The following is a 21,961-nucleotide window of genomic DNA, read 5'->3' as shown; positions in this document are numbered from 1 at the left end:
GCCCACACTTATAAATATTAAGTTATGTTCTCACCTCTGGCTGAATGAGCCTGTGTTGGTTAGCTCTGGGGTATAAAGCGTCTAAGCTGATACCTATAAATGCTCCTTAGATACACCCTTAAAGTTTTTGTTAGGTACATCCAAATGATCATTCTAAAGTCAATGAGTATTGCCGAGGCTTATATTTACCATTCATTGGTAACAGGCAAACATTTCAACGAGGTAACAGGGGCAGAGATAACTAATAGTGTCCATTTGGGTTGTTTTTTTTCTTGTCTGGTCACCACTATCGTTTGTACATGTATGGATACAGTTGTGCTCAGAAGTTTGCATATCCTTGGAGACTTGGTAATATACAGTACTCTATTATCCAGTTTTAAAGGAAACATGAAGAGGGAAGGCAAAACACATTTCTTTCAGGATTCATATTCAACTCTAAGTCATGGCACAATCATAAAACAAAACATATTATAGGAAATGGATCTGCGCTATGGAAAAGGTATAACAAGAAGTGATGCTCCACTATTATCCATGGATAGAGTGAATGGATATGGCGCTGCTGTAGTGGGTTACAAAATGGAATATCTCCCCAGGAATTGGTAATTACCGAAATCAAATGCGACAATTAGAGCAAGAGTGTCTCAATACTCCTAACAGGTTTTTATAACTTTGGTGGGAAGGTGTGCAGTTTATATATCAATATATCCTGAAATAAGTTAATAGTGCTACTGTCCCTTTAAGGTGCCAGAAGCAAAACACCAGCAGTGTATATAAGTGAATATTCCCATAAACTAATATTCTAATATAGTAAAAAAGAAAAATTTAAATAAAGATTATAGAAAAAAAATAAACGAATATTCTTTCAAAAATTTGACTAGGCAAGGTGCAAGTAGATACCAAATTACTTGCATATTATATACCCAACAAAACATGGCTGTGCAATATAAAGTGCTAAAGTGCCAAAATAATTAATTACGTATCCATAAAGTCCTGTGATACAAAGTGCTGAATGTATCAAAAGTAAAAAAATCCTATGTGAGGCTGGGTTTACACTTGTTAGACACCACTTGTGATTCGGACTGCACTGCTGTGCAGATCATATGCGATGTATGTGCATTGCAAATTGCATTGCCCAGATAGTATGGCTGAATTCGCAACGCATTCATACCAAAATGCTGCAGGGTTCTTTTTTTGGTCTGCACCGGAATTGGATTCCTGCACCATTTGGCAGTTCGCACTGCGATCTGTGAACTTTTCTGGGGGTGTCATTAAATTTGCATTGACATCGACAGTGGTTCGCAGATGTCAGTGTAAATAGCCGGCAGGTGACATGCTATGCGGGAACCCACACTGTAATCGTGCTGGTTCTCGCATCGCATATTTGTGAGCCGGCTCTGAACATGAATAAATTGATTTAAAAACTCATAAACACAGTTCATAGGTTCATAAATGTGTACAATCTTATATGGACGTGTGGCCAGGCTCATAACAGCAAACGGTGAACTGGTGGAAAACCAATAAAACAAAACATGGCAACAAATAAACAAATGAAATGACCCCTGTTCAAAAATATGCATACCCTTAGCTCTTAATACTGTGTATTGCCCCCTGTAGCATCAATGACAGCATGCAGTCTTTTGTAAAAGTTGTCTATGAGGCCCTGAATTTTTGCAGATGGTATAGCTGCCCAATGATCTTGGCAAAATGCCTTCAAGTCATGCAAAGTCTTTGGTATTCTTACATAAACCGCACATTGGAGATCTCCCCGGAGTGGCTCAATGATATTAACTCCTTCCCGTTCGCGCTATAGCCAAATGACGGCTACAGCACAGACCCACATTACCGGGAGGCCATCAATAGACGTCCTCCCCTTTGCATGCTCCCCTTGTGCCCCCTGTGGGGCGTGTGTGGCATGCTCTGTGATCACCGAGTCAATGAGACTCGGGTGATTAGCTGTCAGCCAATGACAGCTGATCACGTGATGTAAACAAAAGATCGGTAATCGTTTTTTTTTTTCTCCTTATGCTGACAGCGTTCACAAATTGCACTTTAAAAAGCCACAGATGAGGGAAATTAACCTTTAATTGCCATTTACACCTGTGTGTGTCATCTTGTGTGTTTGTACCAAGCCCAAATATTCCAGGGTATGTAAACTTTTGATCAGGGCCATTTGGGTGAATTCTCTTATTAGGATTTAAAAAGGAGCCAAACAACTATGTGATAATAAATGGCTTCATATGATCACTGCCCTTAAATAAAAGACAGTTTTTTTGACAGTCATTATTTCAATATCAATGCCAAAATTTCAGAATTTCTGCCAGGGTGTGCAAACATTTTTGTTCAACTTCATATTAGGAAACAGGGCTTTTTAGAAGTTTTGATGACTTTAGATAAGACATTGTAGTTTTAGTTACAATCAACTACCTTTTTTTTCTCTAAAAACCTCTGACTTAAGCTGGCCATAGATGGGTAGAATTTTGAATGAAAATTCTTAGGAAAAGAAGGGTCTAAGAAGCAGGATGGAAATTTTCTTCTTGAATGAACTTATTTCTGACAGTGTATGTGGCTTTCGTTCAGTAAGGTAAATTCATTCCAAAATCAAATGTTAAAAGCAAATTTAATTATTCGAATGTCAAGATGTTCTGAGAATTTTCCTACAAATTTTCTCTAGAATTTTTGTTCAAACTTCTATCCATCTATGGGCTAGCTTTATGCACCTAATGGAATCTTAAGCTGTGAAAATGATGTAGGTTGCCAAGCCCAGTACTGTACTGTGGGCAACCTGCACTTAAAGCTATGCAAATATGGACTTTCAGAATGTCTGTGTTTGCATAGATTCTTTTAAAGTGCCCAGCAGCATTGTCAATGGGCTTACTGTGATAAGTAGGTTACCATCTGGCACCATATGATTTATTATTCACTAGAAATCTTAGTTTAGTACTTTTATACCTAGTATAACATTTTAGAAGACCAGTATTTCAGTTGAGGAAGGAGGAAGGGGACTATCACGGTGCTTACAGATAATAATGGAAACCAATATATAAAAAAATATAAGTTTAATAAGATTACAGTTAAAAACCAAACAGGGCCATGTTCAAAGGTATTCAATATTTCATGATGAAAGTGGTCATATGGCGGGTGTTCAATTGAAACAGTTTCGCCTAATAGTTTCATCAGGGGGTATACGAATCACAAAGTGCCTTTAACTGTACAGAAATACAAAAAGGACAAAATAAGTATTATAAATCAAAAAAGTTATGGAACATTGTATACAAAATAGAATAGAGGGGGAACCTACTGCTTCAAATCTCCTGGAGCGAAGCACCACCAAGAAGGAACCAACCAAAAGAGGAAAATGAGCCCTGAGCGGCCACAAAGGGCACAAAAGAACCAGGCTAAGAAGCCCAACAAAAAAAAAAAAATATATATATATATATATAAAGCCTTTATAAGTTTATGAAGAAATAAATAAATAATAGAAAACAAATGTCGGTCAAGTTTGTTAAAATTACAGCCTAAGTTCATGTATGAAAAGGATCAATGGAATTATAAGGGGACAGAAGAGGATGTATGGGGATGTTTGAGATGATATATATTAACTGTATATAAGATAAAAAACCGTAATAGTCAAGGTTGATGCTATAAAGTAATAAAAAGTGCCTCCGAAATATGGAGTACACCGGACAAATGTCTCAATATAATTAATAAGATGAAATATGAATTAATGTGAAATAACAAAATATTTATTATGTAGGCAAGTAAGAGGAATAGGACCGGATATTAAATATGTAGTGGTGAAACCTAACATAGTAGCCCTACGTATGGTCAATAGTGAGCTAAAGACCATGAAAGAGGGTAGATAATAAAGTAATTGACGTAGTTCTAAATAGTTAGAGAAACTATAGTAGAGAAATAAAATATAAGGTGTATGTTGCTCTGAGGAAACCAGCACTAATTGGCTGGTGAAACGCGTCAGCACGTGACGTCAGCACGCTACTCCGGAGCCACGTGCAAATGCTGTGGACGGATGACCAGCTGGGACCGAACAGCTGATGACCGGCGTCTCTTGTACCTGACCAACCTACCCTGCACGGCGAGCGCAATGCTTCTTGGATACAGCTGATCAAACAGCAAAACGGCTCTACACGGACCCACACTCCAAGCCGCCTGCTGGGGATAAGCATGGCAACACACGGATGTCGGTCACTGGTCGAGTGGTGAGAGACTCTTTCCCCCCGTATGACCATATGTTTCCCGCATTGCTTATAAGCCAGCCTCCTCCTTCTCCTGCTTGTTGCTGCCACTCATAGCCATCTATCTGCCTTCTATATGCATGATCTGCTAGATGCTGCGAGTTCAATCTGCTGTGCCTGATACTGCTATGTTATCATGCTCATCTATTTAACCAGATGAACTGTCAGTTACTGCCGGCCATTCTTGCTGTGTCCCTTTGGAATTTATCCCTGCCAGCTCCTGTTCTACCCCATCAGGTCTATTGGCGTATGGACTTCCACTGCTCTCTATCCACATTTACCCGCACACCCGCTATACCACGCCCCTGAAGAGCGATCCACTGACCATGTTACCTCAGCATTACTGCTCTAGATTATAACTAACAGTGTATGAGTGGTGAATGGAGTGTGCTTGGGGTATGCTCAGCCGTGGCTCCCCTTTGTTTTTAAACAACAACGTTTTCATTTTTACTGTTAGGGCCTGTGTTAGTCATTCACCATAGCCCTCTTTTTCTACGGATTGTTGTATACATTTTTGTGTGGTGTTTTATTTAATTGCTCAATAAACTTTGCCTTGCTTTTTTCAGACAGTGCCTGAGGGTTTTCTGTCCTCTTGAGAGATTAATTCTCTTTGTTTTTTCCTGTATGCTTCAGGACATCCCAAACTGGTATCCCGCATCCTTTATGCGGTTGATTGCCTGATACAAGCTTGACTTTATAAATATTTAAATTGGTGGTTGATCCGGGCTAACCTCACCCATTTTTTAACCACCATCCAGGGTTGTCGGGAAGAGGCCCTTGTCCCCATGTTGATGGGGCCCCCCTGCCCCAAAGCACCCACCCTCTCATGTTGAGGGCATGTGACCTGGTATGGTCTGGGGGGGCTGCTTGCTCGTCCCCCGTTTTCTGACCTGCCAGGCTGCGTGCTCGAATAACAAAAATGGTGTGGTGGTTCCCCTTAAAATCCATACCAGACCAAAGGGTCTGGTATGTTCCTGGGGAGGAACCCCACATCAGTTTTTTTTTTTTTTCATTTTGGCGAGGGTTCCCCTTCAAGATTCTCAGCGCACAAGCCACACCACAAGTCAGATCACCATGATCCGACTTGTGGTGCGACTTCAATTCAAATCAATGGGCTCTCATAGGGAACCATTGTATTTAACATGTCAAAACAAAACGCTTGACGAGCCTTAATCCAGTGTTAAGCCGCGTTTTGCAGCTTTTACCAGCATCAGACGTTTTTACAGTTCTAACGTCCTCAGCATGCGCTGGCCCTGTTTTTTTTTTTATGGCTTGAAAATGCCTATGCCACTTACAGCTCCTAAAAGGCTGTGTGTGCATGAACACATAGAATAACATGGAGAGGCATTTTTAAGCTGCAAAAAAAAAAAATCTGACGCTGCTAAAAGCAGCTCTAAAAATGCCCTGTGTGCATGAGGCCTTACTGTCTACCAATAATTTCTGTTGGTAATTTTTTACCAAGTAGAACATTTTAAAAGTACAGTTGGGACACGTATTAATTTTAGGCATGGTTCAGTATCACATTTTGCTTTTATTTTTTGTAGTAGTAATCATGCAACATGCTAAAGGCACAAGGCCCTGTAAAGGTGTGTTCCCATATATGCATCTAGGTCAAGCTAAATTTGTCAAGAAACAGCAGATATGACCGTGACACCTAAATGAGGAGGGTGCAGATCAGCTGGGAGTAAAGATGGCTAAAAAGTTAGAGGGGTTTTTAAACTAGGCGACGGGGGGAGGGCCCAGAGGTAGAGATAGTCAGCATGGAACATATTTCAGAGGGTAGTATTGGGGGCATTAGTGGTAGGTTGACTAAAGCACATAAACCCGAGGTAAGTATATTAACAAGTCCTAATTGCAATCTCGGAATACCCAATAAGAGGATAGTATGCGACCGGTCTAAACTACGTGGCATGTTCACCAATGCCAGGAGCCTGGCGAACAAGATGGGTGAACTAGAGATACTGTTGTACAAGAAGGATTTGGATTTTGTGGGAATTTCAGAGACCTGGTTCAACAGCTCTCATGATTGGCTGGAAACCATTCCAGGGTATACCCTTTATCGCAGAGATAGAGAGGGTAAAGAATGGGGAGAGGTATGCCCATATATCAAGAATAATGTACAAGTGAATGTGAGAGATGACATCACTAAGGAAGCTAGGAGGAGGTGGAATTCTTATGGGTAGAGCTCCAAACAGATGAAGCTAAGGGGAAAATATTACTGGGAGTATGCTATAGGCCCCCTAACCTGAGGGAGGAGGGGGATACGGATCTCCTCTCACAAGTTGGATTAGCAGCAAGGATGGGAAGTGTTGTCGTAATGGGGGATTTTAATTATCCAGACATAGACTGGGCGGAGGGAACCACGCATTAGTCTAAGGCTCGCCAGTTCCTAAATGTCTTGCAGGACAATTTCATGGTTCAGATGGTAGACGCACTAGAAATAAAGCGTTACTGGATCTACTGATTACCAACAATACAGACCTGATCACGGATGTGGAAATACGGGGCAATTTAGGAAACAGCGATCACAGGTTAATTGGCTTCAGTATAAATCACAAAAATAGGAAACATAAGAGGAATACAAAGACACTGAATTTCAAAAGAGCCAACTTCCCTAAACTACGAACCATGTTAGAAGACATGAATTGGGATAAAATCTTAGGCAAAAAGAACACGAAGGAGAGATGGGTTTGCTTTAAGAGCATATTAAATAAGGGCATTAAGCAAATGCATCTCATTGGAGAAAAAATTTAAAACAGCGAACAAAAGTCCCGGATGGCTTAACTGCATATAAAAGCAAAGGAGAAGGCCTTCAAAAAATACAAGGTTGAGGGACCATCATCAGCATTCAGACTTTATAAAGAATGCAACAAGAAATGTAAGGGTGCAATTAGGGGGGCTAAGATAGAACACGAAAGACACATAGCGGAGGAGAGCAAACAAAATCCCAAAAAATTCTTTAAGTATGTAAACAGTAAAAAAGGGGAGGACAGACCATATTGGCCCCATAAAGAATGAGGAAGGACATCTGGTTACAAAGGATGGGAGATGGCGAAGGTATTGAATTTATTCTTCTCCTCAGTCTTCACGAGGGAATCGGGGGCTTCAGTAACCAAAACTGCAGTGTTTATCCTTATGACACATCACAGGAAGCACCCCCATGGTTAACAGAATTAAAATTAGACTTGGAAACCTAACATCAAGAAATCACCGGGACCAGGGGTACTTAGGGAACTTAAGTCAAGTAATTGCCAGACCATTGTTTCTAATTTTTACTGACAGTCTACTGACTGGAATGGTACCAGGTGATTGGGGACAAGCCAATGTAGCACCAGTACTTAAAAAGGGCCCAAAATACATCCCTGGGAATTAAAGACCAGTTAGAATAACATCAATAGTATGCAAGCTCTTGGAGGGGCTGATAAGGGACTATATACAAGATTTTAGTAACGTTTTATTAGCAGTAATCAGCATGGATTCATAAAGAATCGTTCTTGCCAAACCAATCTATTAACCTTCTATGAGGAGGTGAGTTGCCATCTAGATAAAGGAAGGCCCGTAGACGAGGTGTATCTGGATTTTGCAAAAGCATTTGACACAGTTCCTTATAAATGTTTACTGTACAAAATAAGGTCCGCTGGCATGGACCATAGGGTGAGTACATGGATTGAAACCTGGCTACAAGGGCGAGTTCAGAGGGTGGTGATAAATGGGGAGTACTCGGAGTGGTCCGAGGTGGGTAGTGGGGTCCCCCAGGGTTCTGTGCTGAGACCAATCCTATTTATTATGTTCATAAATGACCTGGAGGAGGGGGTAAACAGTTCAATCTCTGTATTTACAGACGATAGTAAGCTAAGTAGGGCAATAACTTCTCCGCAGGATGTGGAAACCTTGCAAAAAAGATCTGAACAAATTAATGGGATGGGCAACTACATGGCAAATGAGGTTTAATGTAGAAAAATTTAAAATAATGCATCTGGGTGACAAAAATAAGAATGCAATCTATACACTGGGGGAGAACCTCTGGGGGAATCGAGGATGGAAAAGGACCTGGGGGTCCTAGTAGATGATAGGCTCAGCAATGGCATGCAATGCCAAGCTGCTGCTAACAAAGCAAACAGAATATTGGCATGCACTAAAAAGGAGATCAATTCCAGAGATAAAACGATAATTCTCCCACTCTTCAAGACTCTGGTCCGGCCGCACCTAGAGTATGCTGTACAGTTCTGGGCACCAGCCCTCAGGAAGGATGTACTGGAAATGGAACCAGTAACAAAGAAGGGCAACTAAGCTAATAAAGGGTCTGGAGGATATTAGTTATGAGGAAAGGTTGGAGCACTGAACTTATTCTCACTGGAGAAGAGACGCTTGAGAGGGGATATGATTTCAATTTATAAATACTGTACTGGTGACCCCACAATAGGGATAAAACTTTTTTGCGGAAGGGAGTTTAACAAGACACGTGGCCACTCATTAAATATAGAAGAAAGGAGGTTTAACCCTAAACTACGTAGAGGGTTCTTTACTGTAAAGGCCCGTACACACGATCAGACTTTTTGACAACAAACATGCAAATGAGCTGTTTTGGAGCAACATCCGACCGTGTGTACGCTCCATCGGACAAACTTTTTCTGTTTCCATCGGACTTTTGTTGGCTGTGCCAATGGACAAACTTTCCAGCAACAAAAGTCCGATGGAGTAAGTCCGATCGTGTGTACACAAAAGCATCGGACTTTTGTACAAACTACAGTACGCGGCCGCGAGAATGTTTCCAGCTCGAACCCATCGCGCTGGTTCTCGGCGACAGGGTACTGTACATCTCGCGCTGGCTGCAATAGGAAAAACACATTTTCTTACTGTGGCGAGCACGAGAGGGAATTCCCCTCTGGGGGCATACCAGGCCCTTAGGTCTGGTATGGATTTTAAGGGGAACCCCCTACGCTGAAAAAAATCCATACCAGACCATTATCCGAGCACACAGCCCAGCCGGTCAGGAAAGGGGGTGGGGATGAGCGAGAGCCCCCCCTCCTGAGCTGTACCAGGCCGCATGCCCTCAACATGGGGGGTGGGTGCTTTGGGGGAGGGGGCATGGTCATCCTATGACCACGTCCCCTTATAACCTCACAGTCCCCTCAAAGTCAGAGAAGACCCCGGAGCTGCCTAATAAATTAATTTAAAAACCTGTTTAGTGTGTTTTATTTATTGACACTTGTTTCCCTAGGTGAATGGGTAGGAGTACGCTGTACCCCATACTCATTCACATAGGGTGGGGGGCCAGATCTGGGGGCCCCCTTATTAAAGGGGGCTCCCAGATTCCGATAAGCCCCCCGCCCTCAGACCCCGACAACCAATGGCCAGGTTTGTTGTCAAGAGGCCCTTGTCCTCATCAACATAGGGACCAGCTGCTTTGGGATGCCGGGGGACGCAGGGCGCCCCCCTCCCCCAAAGCACCCACCCCCCTGTTGAGGGCATGCGGCCTGGAACGGCTCAGGAGGGGGGGGCGCTTCCTCGTCCCCACCCCCTTTCCTGACCGGCCAGGCTGTGTGCTCAGATAGGGGTCTGGTATGGATTTGGGGGGCCCCACGCCGTTTTTTTCGGTGTAGGGGGTTCCCCTTAAAATCCATACCAGACCTAAGGGCCTGGTATGCCCCTGGAGGGGAACCCATGCCGTTTTTTTATTTAAAATTTGGCGTGGAGTTCCCCCTCAAGATTCATACCAAACACAGTGCCTGGCATTGGCAGGGATCCAAGTCGGATCCCCGCACCAGTGTGAACCCAGCTCACAAGGTGTCAATCTCGCCAATAAAAGTGGCGAGATTGACACAATATCAGACAACAATACAGAAGTTGACCAAAGGGTGGTGGCAAAGAGCTGAAAAACCACGTGATTTGGTGAAAGTTGGCTGGAAAAGTCCCGTTGTCTGTATGGACGACAAACTTCTAGCCAACGTCCTTTGTACAAAAATCCAAGGGAAAGTTTGTACAAAGTCCTATCGTGTGTATGGGGCTTTAGAGCGGCAAGGATGTGGAATTCCCTTCCACAGGCGGTGGTCTCAGTGGGGAGCATCGATATTTTTTAAAAAACTATTAGATAAGCACCTGAATGACTGCAACATACAGGGATATACAATGTAATACTGACATATAATCACACACATAGGTTGGACTTGATGGACTTGTGTCTTTTTTCAACCTCACCTACTATGTAACTATGTAATTATATAAAAAATGGACACCCTAGGAGCCAGAGTTGGGCCACACAGACTGAGGTGCACTTATAAGGTTCATGGCTATATAAGCCCTACTGCTAAAATTCTGAAAGACCACAGAGCTTTAACTATCATATCAGTCTTACTTTACATTCTGATTTTCTGTGCTCTTTTCATAAATAGATCAGAAAACGAAGGCCCACGCCAGCTTCACTGGTTATAATGAATGAACAGCCACCACCAGGTAAGTTCCTGGTTTTAACGGAACACAGTTATATTATAAACAGGAGGTTCAATGTTGCTTCTAAACATGATTTTTGTCTTTTGCTTGATATTTCACAATGTGAGTGAAATGATACTGTATTTAGGTGCACAAATGTATCAAACCAGTAAAATGGGCCATAACATGTAATGTTTATTAAAAGATCAAAGTTATGTGGCGCTAGTCTATGTATATCAATAAAATGCTTCCTAGCTGCTCAATAATAAAACTCTCAATAAGCAATAAACGCTTTATCCATTAGGGGGCAGTGAAAGCAACAAGCTGTAAGGTCCTGGTGATTACAACACAATATTAAATATCATCTAGTACCAGTGTACGTGAAAAACGTGACTAAGTGCTAACAACACCCGATCCCTTTGATAAAGTCACGTGGGTGTGACGCAACGCGTCAGGGTAGGAGGAGCCAGGTGCCGACGCTTCCTGGGAACGGCCGTACCCGGAAGCCAGAGTGTGTTCATTGTTATTTTCGCTGACATCTTTTGATAACTTTGATCTTTTAATACGATATTTATGCAGGGTGGGTGAGGCCACCTCATATGTAGGCAGCTTTTCTTTGTTTATTACCCTTGATCCTGTGAGAATTGGGTTGTGCGCATTAGTCCTTTAATATTTTCATGTAATGTTTATTATGCTTACTATGTCAGAATGTGTATGATAGTGTGTTGTTCCTTTCCATACAATACCTATGTTTTTTTTATCAAATTCTTTATTTTGCAATGTATAATGTATTATTCAGGAGAAGGTGAGGTATAACAAAGAAAATTAGAACTGAAGTAGGACAAGGTAAGAAAAGAAGAATGAAAAAAGGATAAATAAAACTTAAAAAAACAGTATGATAGCCAACACTAAACTGTAATTTGGAACATGAATAATCAGAGAATTATCCTGAATTCTAGGTACAAAATTACATATTGCCTAAAAACTCAGGTAAAAAATCATTTTAACAAGTCTGCTCATGAAATACTGTAACGCTAATTTATATGTCTTTTGTGTTACAGTAGGTAACAACAGATTATCGCTGTAATTATGGTAGATAACAGAGTTCTGGTTGCTTACTTTCAGTTACTGCAATTGCTAATTTTTTTGCTCTTAATACTGATTTTTGAATATTTGTGTATATATATATATATATATATATATATATATATATATATATATATACACACACACACAGTGGATATAACAAGTTTACACACCCCTGTTAAAATGTTAGGTTTCTGTGATGTAAAAAAAAATTAGACAAAGATAAATAGTAAGCACGTAAAGCACTTGAAAAAACAGTACGCACGTACAGCACTTGAAAACATTGAATAAGTACTTACAAAAAAAGAGCATACAAATTACAGAGATCAATTTTTGTGAATACTTTTGCAGTTGTGTTTAAATTTCTATTTATTTCTTATTGTATATATAATTAGAAAAAAGAAAGACTGAAATAATTTTTTTTAAGCCGGGGATACCCCAAAAGCTGTACATAGATCCATCTAACTTTCTTGCAGTCCACATTATACACCTGCCACATAAATTAAAATTATGTAACAATGGAAAGACAGGTCATACCAAACAAAGTCAAGGGGCACGTAGGCCCTGTATGACTTAACAAAGGAACTGTCGGGACTCTAGCCAAAAGTAGAAATAAGAATTATAGCAAGAGAAAACACAATTTGTATAGTTACTGATTTCAGAGCTGTATTGATCTATGAATATTATTAACTTATTTTGTCTCTAGTGCAGGGGACAATATGTCTGCAGACCAGGATTGAGCAGGACATTAATGGCATATGATCCACATACCTGTTTATTTCAATGCAATCAATGCCAGGAGTCATAAATGATGATTTTTACAGTATATACCCATATAATAACAGGATAAAAAGATCACAAACTACTGAAAGAAGGCAGACCCTGTAAACATGTAGCTGCCCATTGTTATATGTCATGTGATTTTAGAAAGCAGAATGCCAAACTAGAGGAGTTCCTAGAGCCTACCTAGTTCTTAGAAAGTATAGTATTACTACTTTATATTGCATATGCATACATGCTCAGTGTAAACAAAACAATGTTTATACCAGCTTGGGCACGACATAGGAAAAATAAATGTAGTGGTATGCACTTACATATGCAGAGTTTCTTGTTGTTCCTGAATATAGTAAAAGAGCTAGAAACATAAAACAGTACAAGTGTTTCTTTCATGTTTTAGTATATTTCTACACTTGAAATAATTTATAAACTTTGTAAAACTGTATGAATTTACCTGTTTGCATTTGTGTACATCAATGTGCATTAAGCTGGCCATACACCGTTTTTTTTTTTTTTTTTAAATTCAACCAGCCAGAGTCATCAAATGTGGTGGATGTTGGAATCATCCCCGCCAGGACATTGCCTCTGTCAGAAAACACTGATCAGTGGTTGAAGCCGCTAATCAATGGGAAGGTTTTCCAACATGTCCCTTTAACAGAAGTCGATTAAACAATCAAGTTCTGTCCAGCAAGGGAACCCACACGCAAATCAAAATTTGGCCGGTCCCTGCTGAGGCAGGAGCGGTGGAGGAGCAGTATACACACCGCTCCTTCACCGCTCCAAAGATGCTGCTAGCAGTATTTTTTTTTTTTACCGTCCTGCCAGCGTACCACTCCAGTGTGAAAGCCCTCGGGCTTTCACACTGAAGAGACAGGAGCGGCTCTTTCAGGGCACTTTGCAGGCGCTATTTTTAGTGCTGTAGCGCTTGCAAAGCGCCCCAGTGTGAAAGGGGACTTTCAGTGGAGGAAAATATTCATGATGCTCAGTGAACATTAGCAGGGCCAGAGTGGAAGTTGTGGTTGAATTGCTGCTAGGGCTTGGAATTTCAGAAACAAATATAAATATGAACTACCGTAAATAGGAATCAAATGAATAAATAGCCAATTGTGTGGTAGAAATGAATGCAGACTTATCCTCATAATTCACACTTTATAGGAATCAGTAGTGAACATTCCTGCATTGCCAAATCACATTTTTATTTTGAGTGAAAAGTACCTCTTCCTTTTCATTAATTAAAAATCCTGGGAGGAATTTATGAATCAAGCTACAATATTATAGTGAATATGTGTTATAATCCATCTTCCTGCTACTGTTTGGAATTGCTGTGATACAGAATTGACAGATGTATTACCCTGTTCTCTCCCTCATGCGATCTAAAGCCTAAGCAGTCTAGATTATATTCTCTTTGGCTACCAGGAGCATTGTGTGGGTTTTAAGTAGTTAAAGACTGCAGAGAGTTAGTCAGATGAATCCTGTTTCTATTCTTGTCCAGAAGAACCTTGGGTGCTGCTATGAGGTCAACCTCCGGTTTTCCCTCTCTGGAGTGCATTGTTCATACATTTCTATGAAAAATCAACTAATGAGTCAGTTACTCTGTCACCAGCCCTTAGAGAATTCTCCAAAAAACAATATACGGAGAATGCACTCCTCAAATATGAGAACCTGACAGATGATCAAATCCCTCTCACTCAAAACTATATAAAAAAAAAAGAACTGGCTGGAGTTATACCTGGATGGCAAGAATGATAGTTCAGGATTCCCTATATCAATAATACAATTACATGCAAGGCTGTATTTAGGCACCATGCTGTCCTAGGCACACCTAAAAGATTGTGGCCTTTGGTAAAAGCACAACCCTTTGTGTCACATGATTTTTTAGTAACTAGAACAATAGACTGTGCTATTGGAGGCAGAATACATCTTCTGTATATGCACAGACATCAAACATAAGAACAAAGAGCTGGTTTCATGTTTCTTGAACTATAATGGCTCTTCTGACTCCTTCTGACATCCCCTACACTCCTTTTTCGCTAAAGTTCTATGTTTGGTTTTGACCATAAATGTCCACGGTTGGCAGAAGAGGGAAACAAAGCCCATACAAAAGTTATTACAGCTTGGTGCTGTCCATTTGTCTGCTTTTTACATATTCTAGACCAGTTTGGTGCAGTTGGTGTTCAGTACTATATGTTCAAAGCACACTGCAGGCTAACCATCCATTTTCTCATGTCTATATATTGTAAAAGAGGGTTCCTCAAACTTTTTAGACAAACAGACAATTTCCAGTCCTTCAGGCTATTAGGGGGGTGGACTGTGGTCAGTGGGAGTAAAAAATGCCCCAGGTTCAGTGGTCAGTGGGAGTAAAGAAAATGTCTTGTGTTGCTTGTCATAGGTCACTGAAAGGAATAGGTCCCATGGTTGGTGTCAGTGTGAGGTATAGTGACCCATCATTGGTGTCAGTGGGAGGAATAGTGCCCCACCATTGGTCTCAGCGGAATTTGGAAAGCCCTCCTGCATTGATGTACAGTGGCATTTAACTTTTGTAGGCTTTAGGTCCCTTGCTCCTCTATTGGATAGATGTTTTTAATGGATGGAACTATGCAGTCTCTGTCAAGTAGCAGATCACTTTGTCCAACAATGCTGGCTAACACCTGCTGCCTGTCTGCATAAAGTAGCACCAGCATGCAAAGGTAAGGCCCTGCATGCAGGACCTTTTCTTTGTGTGGGCTTGTAAAGTGCAAGGATCAGGCCATAGTATTATTATTAGTATTATTATTATTTATTTTACCCATGAGTATATGGAATGCATCAAACGTCTTGTTAGGGTATGTAAAATATAACTTTTTGTCAATCAGTTACTAATGCCTGGTATATGAACACTGACTGGAAATGATTATTTAGGGAAATGTGTGTGATTTGCCTTAGCAGGATCTGTAGGAACTGTTTATATTTATATGGTCTCATGCATCCAAATAGACTGTGCACTAAGTGCAGTTACTTCAGAGCTTAGTAAATGAGTAGAAGCTCTGCTGACTTCCATAATCCAATCATGTGCAAGCAATTATGCTTCTTTTCATTTTCCTTGCATGTGTTCGGGTATTCTTTGCAAAGTGAAAGGGGTTGCAAACCCATCATGGTTTTTCACTGTGATGCATTCTATGCATCAGGGTAAAAACCTCCTGTGCTAAGGCAGCGCCCCCAAGTCCCCTTATACTTACCTGAGCCTGTTAATTCCCACGCTGGGAGTGGGTGAGCAAGCTCCGTCTGGTGTCTCGTGTCCTGGCATTGGCTCCTGCTACTGTCAATCAAATCCAATGACGTGGGCGCCAGGGGGCAGGGCCGTGTCCGGCATTCTGTGTCAAGGGACGCAAATGGACTCGGGAGCGCGCCCGCACGGCTACACCCAAGGAGTGAGCTTCTCCTAGGTGGTTTCCCGATGCGGGGAGGAGCCACCAACGTCGATGTGGGACCCCAGGAGAGGACGATCGGGCCACTCTATGCAAAACATACTGCACAGTGGAGGTATGACATGTTTGTTTTTTAAAATGAGGGTTTAGTAACCTTTGAAGCTTTATCATATTTACTAAGCTCTGCAGCAACTGCACCTGCAAAGTGTACAGTCTAGTTGCCTTTAGCAAATCTACCCCAATGGCTGCACCATTGACAGTATGTACCCAAAGCTACAGTCAGCATTCAGGACTAGGTAAATGTACTTATACCATTTCCAATGCAACAAAAAAAAGAAATATCCAACAGAAATTATTCTGCTAGTCTAACTGCAGCAACCTCCACAACCTACCATCACAAATAATTCTCATGTCATTCTTGCAGACACAGCACTTCCAGGTAGTGTCAGCTTCAGCTAAACCCTATCTCCACGCATTTCTATTGGTCTATCACTATGATGGACAGCCTCAGTGTGCAACCAACAGCAATATCCAGGAATCAAAATTATGTGGGGAACAGACTAAGTTTTGCTGTCAGTACCTCCTGAGATTTTGATGTGACTGCTGCAGGTATATGCAATTCTAGAAGTCTGAATGTCATACCTGCAACAGTTTCTCCTCTTCCCTTCAATGTGAGTTTCTCTCTAAGCCTGGTCATTTTCCTTCTGTGGGCTACAAAACTGGCCAGTGCACTCAGTACAGTTTTATCAGTGATCCCTCCACTCCACAAACAATTAGAGACATATCCTTCTACAAAATCAAACATGGCCAGCCATTCATATTTAATGTTAGACATTGAAGCCTAAAATGTCCACAATGCATTTCGTCAAATAAACTGTATTTATGAGAATGGAAAAAGCTTGTTTATTGCCAAATGATTTCCAGTTAAAACCAAAGATACGTGCATGATAACATCCATAATACTTCAACTTGTTCATCTTTTAGACCCACTTGACACATACTGTATAATTGTAGAACAAACTTTAAAGAGAAACTGTAGGCAGAAAAATCCATTTACATGAAAAAGTCACACCATGTTTAAGAATATTTTATAGTATGTGAATAAAATAACCTTAAACCCTACAGCTAATGTTAGCGCAATCCCCAAAGGCCCATGTAGAAGGCTGTATTGTGTGAGTTGGCATTGTGCCACGCTCCTGGCTTTTATCCTTGGTGTTCAGCTTCCTCTTAATATTTAATGGCTGACGGTTGAATCTGATATCTTACTGTAACTCTACGGAAGTCGACTTCTTAGAAACAGATGCAAAAAAAACTATGGAACACACAGTATGGGAAAAAAATATTTTTATTTCTTCTTCCTTTAAATGTTTCAGCCCAGCTTATAAATAGTATAGTGCCAGGAGGTTTGTTGGACTAAAATAATCTTCCCACTCTACATAATTTAAAAGTGAGGGGTAGATATATTTGAAAGGTCAGCTCACCCAAAAGCGATAGTTTTTTGGTAGATGCTGGAGCATTAACAGATGAAAACACTCTTAAAACAATATTTGAGGCATAAGCATTTAAAGTTGATTCTGACTGGGAGGTATTTAAAAATGTAAACAAACAAAAACCTTGTGAGCAACCTAAAAACAATACTTTAGCATCAGCTGCATGCACTTCTCACATTCCCATTAAGGCTACTTTCACACTGGGACGCCCGGCCGTTAGCGCTAAAGCGCCGCTCGTTTTTGCAGCGCTTTTCAGGCACTGGCAGGGTGCTTTTTACCCCAAAGAAAAATTTAAATACACATTTTACCGGCGCTTTCAAAGCACTTTTCAGGCACTTTGGAAGTGCTGCAAATGCATTGCAATATGCAGGGCATTTTGGGAGCGCTAAATACAGCCCTCCCAACCCGCCCCAAAGATGCCGCTTGCCGGACTTTTTGTAACGTTGTGCAAGCGCACCGCCCCAGTGTGAAAATACACACTGCGATGAATGGGAGGCAGTTTTCAGGCACTTTTCAGAGGTAATTTCTAGCGCTAAAAGACCTTAAAACCGCTTCAGTGTGAAAGTAGCCATAATGTGTATAATAAATTTATTCAATTAAAGTGGATGTAAACCCACTCTCATCATTTCTAAATGACTTCCATAGTGCTTATCTATAAGGATATACATGCCTCCTCCATGTATCCTTACCTGTCAAATATCTCCTCTTTAGCTGTTTGGAGCCCTGCAATACTCCGGATTCTATGGGCAGGTCTGTTGTCCAGGGCTCGGTGGGTGGAGTTATGATGTCAGACTCCCCGCCCACCTCTACACTCCCCTTGGCCAGGCATCAATATTTCTTACTCTGAACTTCTGCAGGTCTTGTGGATTATGCCACATGATCACTAACATCCAGTCAAAACCCAGGAAAGTCACCACATGAGTTCAGGATGCCCAAAGATGCTTAGGTGTGGAGCAACCAATCCTGGGAGAGCTGGCGAAGAAAGGAGGGGGGATGTGAAGTACACAGAATGCCTCTCTCACACTCTTGCATGAGATAAGGAAATCACCTGTCACTCACAGCAAGAGGGAAGAGATGGACACCTATTTCTCTGTGTGTCTGTTTTTATCTAAGAAAGATAAGAGGATTGCCCAGAGCTGGATTAACTCTTCGTGGCAAGACCGGGCACAGATGAAATGACATCCTCTGCTGTAACAGATATGAGTATTAATAAAAAAAAATGTTGGGGTTTACATCCATTTTAATGTGCCACGCTTCTGTTACCCTTTGTGTTAACCAAGACAATATATCAAAAACAATTAAATAAATCGCTCCACACTACATATGCACAGCAGTGATCATGCAGTGATGGCACTGTGAGAAATAACATAAGTATATTTGTGCAGCCCTTGATATATAAACTAACAAAAGTCAAATTCCTTATTGTTGTGCTGACAATCACCAATCCTCTATGTCAGTGGTCATCAACCCTGTCCTCAGGGCCCACTAACTGGCCAGGTTTGCAAGATAACTGAAATACATCACAGGTGATATAATTTGCTGCTCAATGATTGCAGTATTCTAGTCTGCATCTCCCCAAGGTAATACATAAAACCTGGCCTGTTAGTGGGCCCTGAGGACAAGGTTGATGACCACTGCTCTATGTGCTTCAAAGTGTTTAGAACTATGCAGCTGGTAACAACACCCCACTTGTGCTCCTCTTTCGGTGTATTCTCACTTTAACCCCAGTGACCTAACAATTAAAGGAGTTTTAAAGTTAGAAGGTTTTTTATCTTAATACATTCTGTGCATTAAGATAAAAAGCCTTCTGTGTGTAGCAGCCGCCCTAGCACCCCCTAATACTTACCTGAGCCCCATCTCAGCGATGTCCACAAGTGATTCGGCCATTCAAGACTCTCCCTCCTGATTGGCTGAGACACAGCTGCGGCACCATTGCCTCCCACTGCTGTCAATCAAAGTCAGTCAGCCAATCAGGAGAAAGAGGGGCGGAGCCGAACCGTTGCTCCATTTCTGAATGGATACACAGAGCTGTAGCTCAGCTCAGGTGCCCCCATAGCAAGCTGCTTGCTGTGGGGGCACTTGACAGGAGGGAGGGGCCAGGAGCACAGAAGAAGCACCCGAGAAGAGGAGGATCCAAGCTACTCTATTCAGTGGCGAAGCTAGACATTCTTTCACCCGGGGCAAAGATTAATTTCGGCACCCCCCAACTGGGAGAGAAGGCCTACACAATGGTGACGTAGGTGAGGTTTGAGCAAGTTCAGGCTTCACTTCCAAAGCAGATTAGGAGGGGCACAACTGGAAAAAGAAGAAGTGAGCCAAAGCTTGCTGTGTGCTCTTCTTCCTTCCCAGTGATGACCTTCCAAATCTGCTGCAGAGGTGAGACTTGAATTTTCAATTTGCTAATTTCACCTGTGTAGAAAAAAATCCTTCCACCCACCCTTCCGCCCTGCAGTCCACTTTTAGAAATCATTGGGCAGGATGGACAGGATAGAGCCCCAGTTGGTGATCAGGGATGGTAGATCAGTGATGGGTGAAACAGTGGTTTGTACAACCATGGAGGATTTCCTCCTCCTCCCTGCAGCTGGGCTCCTCATCCTGCACCACACTGTGGGCCTTTCCATCACCCACTGGCTACAGTCCAGGCCCCTCTTCTCCCCAGATGTCTCCCTCTCTGTCAGGAGCCCCCCATACAGAGTTCAGGTTCAAAAGTACACTACATAAAGAATGCAGGGTTCAGGGGCATATTGCTTACAGAGTGCAGGGTTCAGGGGTGCACTGCATACAGAGTGCAGGGTTTAGGGTGCCCTAAGTACAGAGTGCAGGGGTATGCTGCATACAGAGTGCAGAGTTCATGGGTGCATTATGTAAAGAATGCAGGGTTCAGGGGTGTACTAGATACAGAGTGCCAGGTTCAGGTGTGTGCTACGTACAGAGTGCAGGGTTTTAGGGGCACACTGCATACAGAGTGCAGAGTTGAGGGGTGCATTATGTCCAGAGTGCAGGGTTCAGGGGTGCGCTATGTCCCGAGTGCGGGGTTCAGGGGTGCAACGTGTGCAGGGTTCAGAGGTTTGCTGTGTGCAGGGTTCAGGGGTGCACTGCGTACAGAGTGCAGGGTTCAAGGGCACTCTGCGTACAGAGTGCAGGGTTCAGGGGTGCACTGCATACAGAGTGCAGGGTTCAGGGGTGCGCTGCATACAGGGTGCAGGGTTCAGGGGTGCGCTGCTTACAGGGTTCAGTGGTGTGCTGTCGTGCAGGGTTCAGGCATGTGCAGGGTTCAGCAGTGTGCTGCATGCAGGGTTCAGAGGTGTGCGGTGTGCTGCGTACAGGGTTCAGGGGTGTTCAGGGTTCAGTACAAAGTTCTCCCACCCCCAAATCCTTATCCTTGACAGGATTGACATCCCGCCATCCAGTGTAAATCCTATCCCCCTGCCATCACAACCCCCCTTCCCCCCTCCCCCCATGTACAAATGCCACAACAAAACTTTTGTTTGATATCCCCTCAAATGTATCCTCACAACACGGACCTCAGATACAGTGTGGTGCGATGCGGGTGGGAGATTTTAATCCTGTCCTGCCAGTCTCCTCCTCGTGGTTTGTTGTGAGACTGGGTAGAGCCGAGGAGGAGCCTAGAGGAAGCTTTCTCAGTGGCTCCGTTACACAGGCAGCAGTCGGCCTGGAGAGATGACGCGTCCACAGGAGCCGGTGTTCTGCCGAGAAAGTTCCCCTTGGCGGATAAGGACCCCCCTCTACTGTGCAGGCGCAGCGCTTGCGCAGTACAAGCTGGCAGAAATAGCCGAGAGCGAATAGTTGTAAATCAGCTGTACACGGCACTTGTAAGAGGGCCCCTCGCGGGCTCGCTTCGCTCGCCACACTTCGGGCACGGCCTCGCTTCGCTCGGCACTTTTTTATTCTCCCTCTAGGTCCACTTGGATGGTGGGGCTTGAACCTTGACCCAGGGCGCAGGCGCCGTGTACAGCTGATTGAAGGTTTTCAGCTTCGGCTATTTTCGGCGGCTCCTTAGTCGTTCGTACTGCGCAAGCGCTGCACATGGGGGTCCTTATCCGCCGGGGGAACTTTCTCGGCAAGACACCGGTAAGGCCTCAATCCCCAGCACCCCCTCCCCATTGCTGCCTGTACATTACACCAGCCACCCGCACAGACCACTGGACCACATGGGGTGGGAGAGGGGGATTTTCTTGCAGCTGCACAGAAAGTACATCTAACCTCTGTGTGTGCAGATCCCAGGTCACCCCCGATGTTACTGGTGGAGTCGGCTGAGCTTCTGCTGACTGGGCTCAGCACAGAAGCGGGACATGCTTACATGCTGATTTTCCTCCACTCTAGGAGCTGGCAGCAGCTTCCCTGAGAGGATCGCGGAGATCTTTGATGGCACGTGGGAATGAGGAGAAGGAGGAAGAAGCCGTGGCACCCCTCTCAAAGCGGCGCCCGGGACCGATTGCCCCCCCAGTTTCGGCCCTCACTGTGCAAAACCACTGTACAGAGCAGGTAAGTATGACAATTT

At 42.9% G+C, this 21,961-nt stretch overlaps 1 protein-coding gene across 3 annotated transcripts in view; it reads left to right on the top strand.

Moving 5' to 3' along the window:
• The window catches only part of PPP1R1C (protein phosphatase 1 regulatory inhibitor subunit 1C), a 119,718-nt gene that overhangs the window by 27,444 nt on the left and 70,313 nt on the right, over positions 1-21,961 (top strand). For all 3 annotated transcript variants that reach the window (XM_073633743.1, XM_073633741.1, XM_073633742.1), the window contains exon 2: positions 10,646-10,706. In XM_073633743.1, the coding sequence (XP_073489844.1) occupies positions 10,646-10,706 (61 nt within the window). The remainder of the gene's footprint in view (positions 1-10,645; positions 10,707-21,961) is intronic.

The sequence above is a fragment of the Aquarana catesbeiana genome, linkage group LG06 (assembly GCF_042186555.1).
Source record: "Aquarana catesbeiana isolate 2022-GZ linkage group LG06, ASM4218655v1, whole genome shotgun sequence".
Classification (NCBI taxonomy): domain Eukaryota; kingdom Metazoa; phylum Chordata; class Amphibia; order Anura; family Ranidae; genus Aquarana; species Aquarana catesbeiana.
Note: the sequence above shows the minus strand (reverse complement) of the source record. Positions and strands in the feature narration are given on the sequence as shown.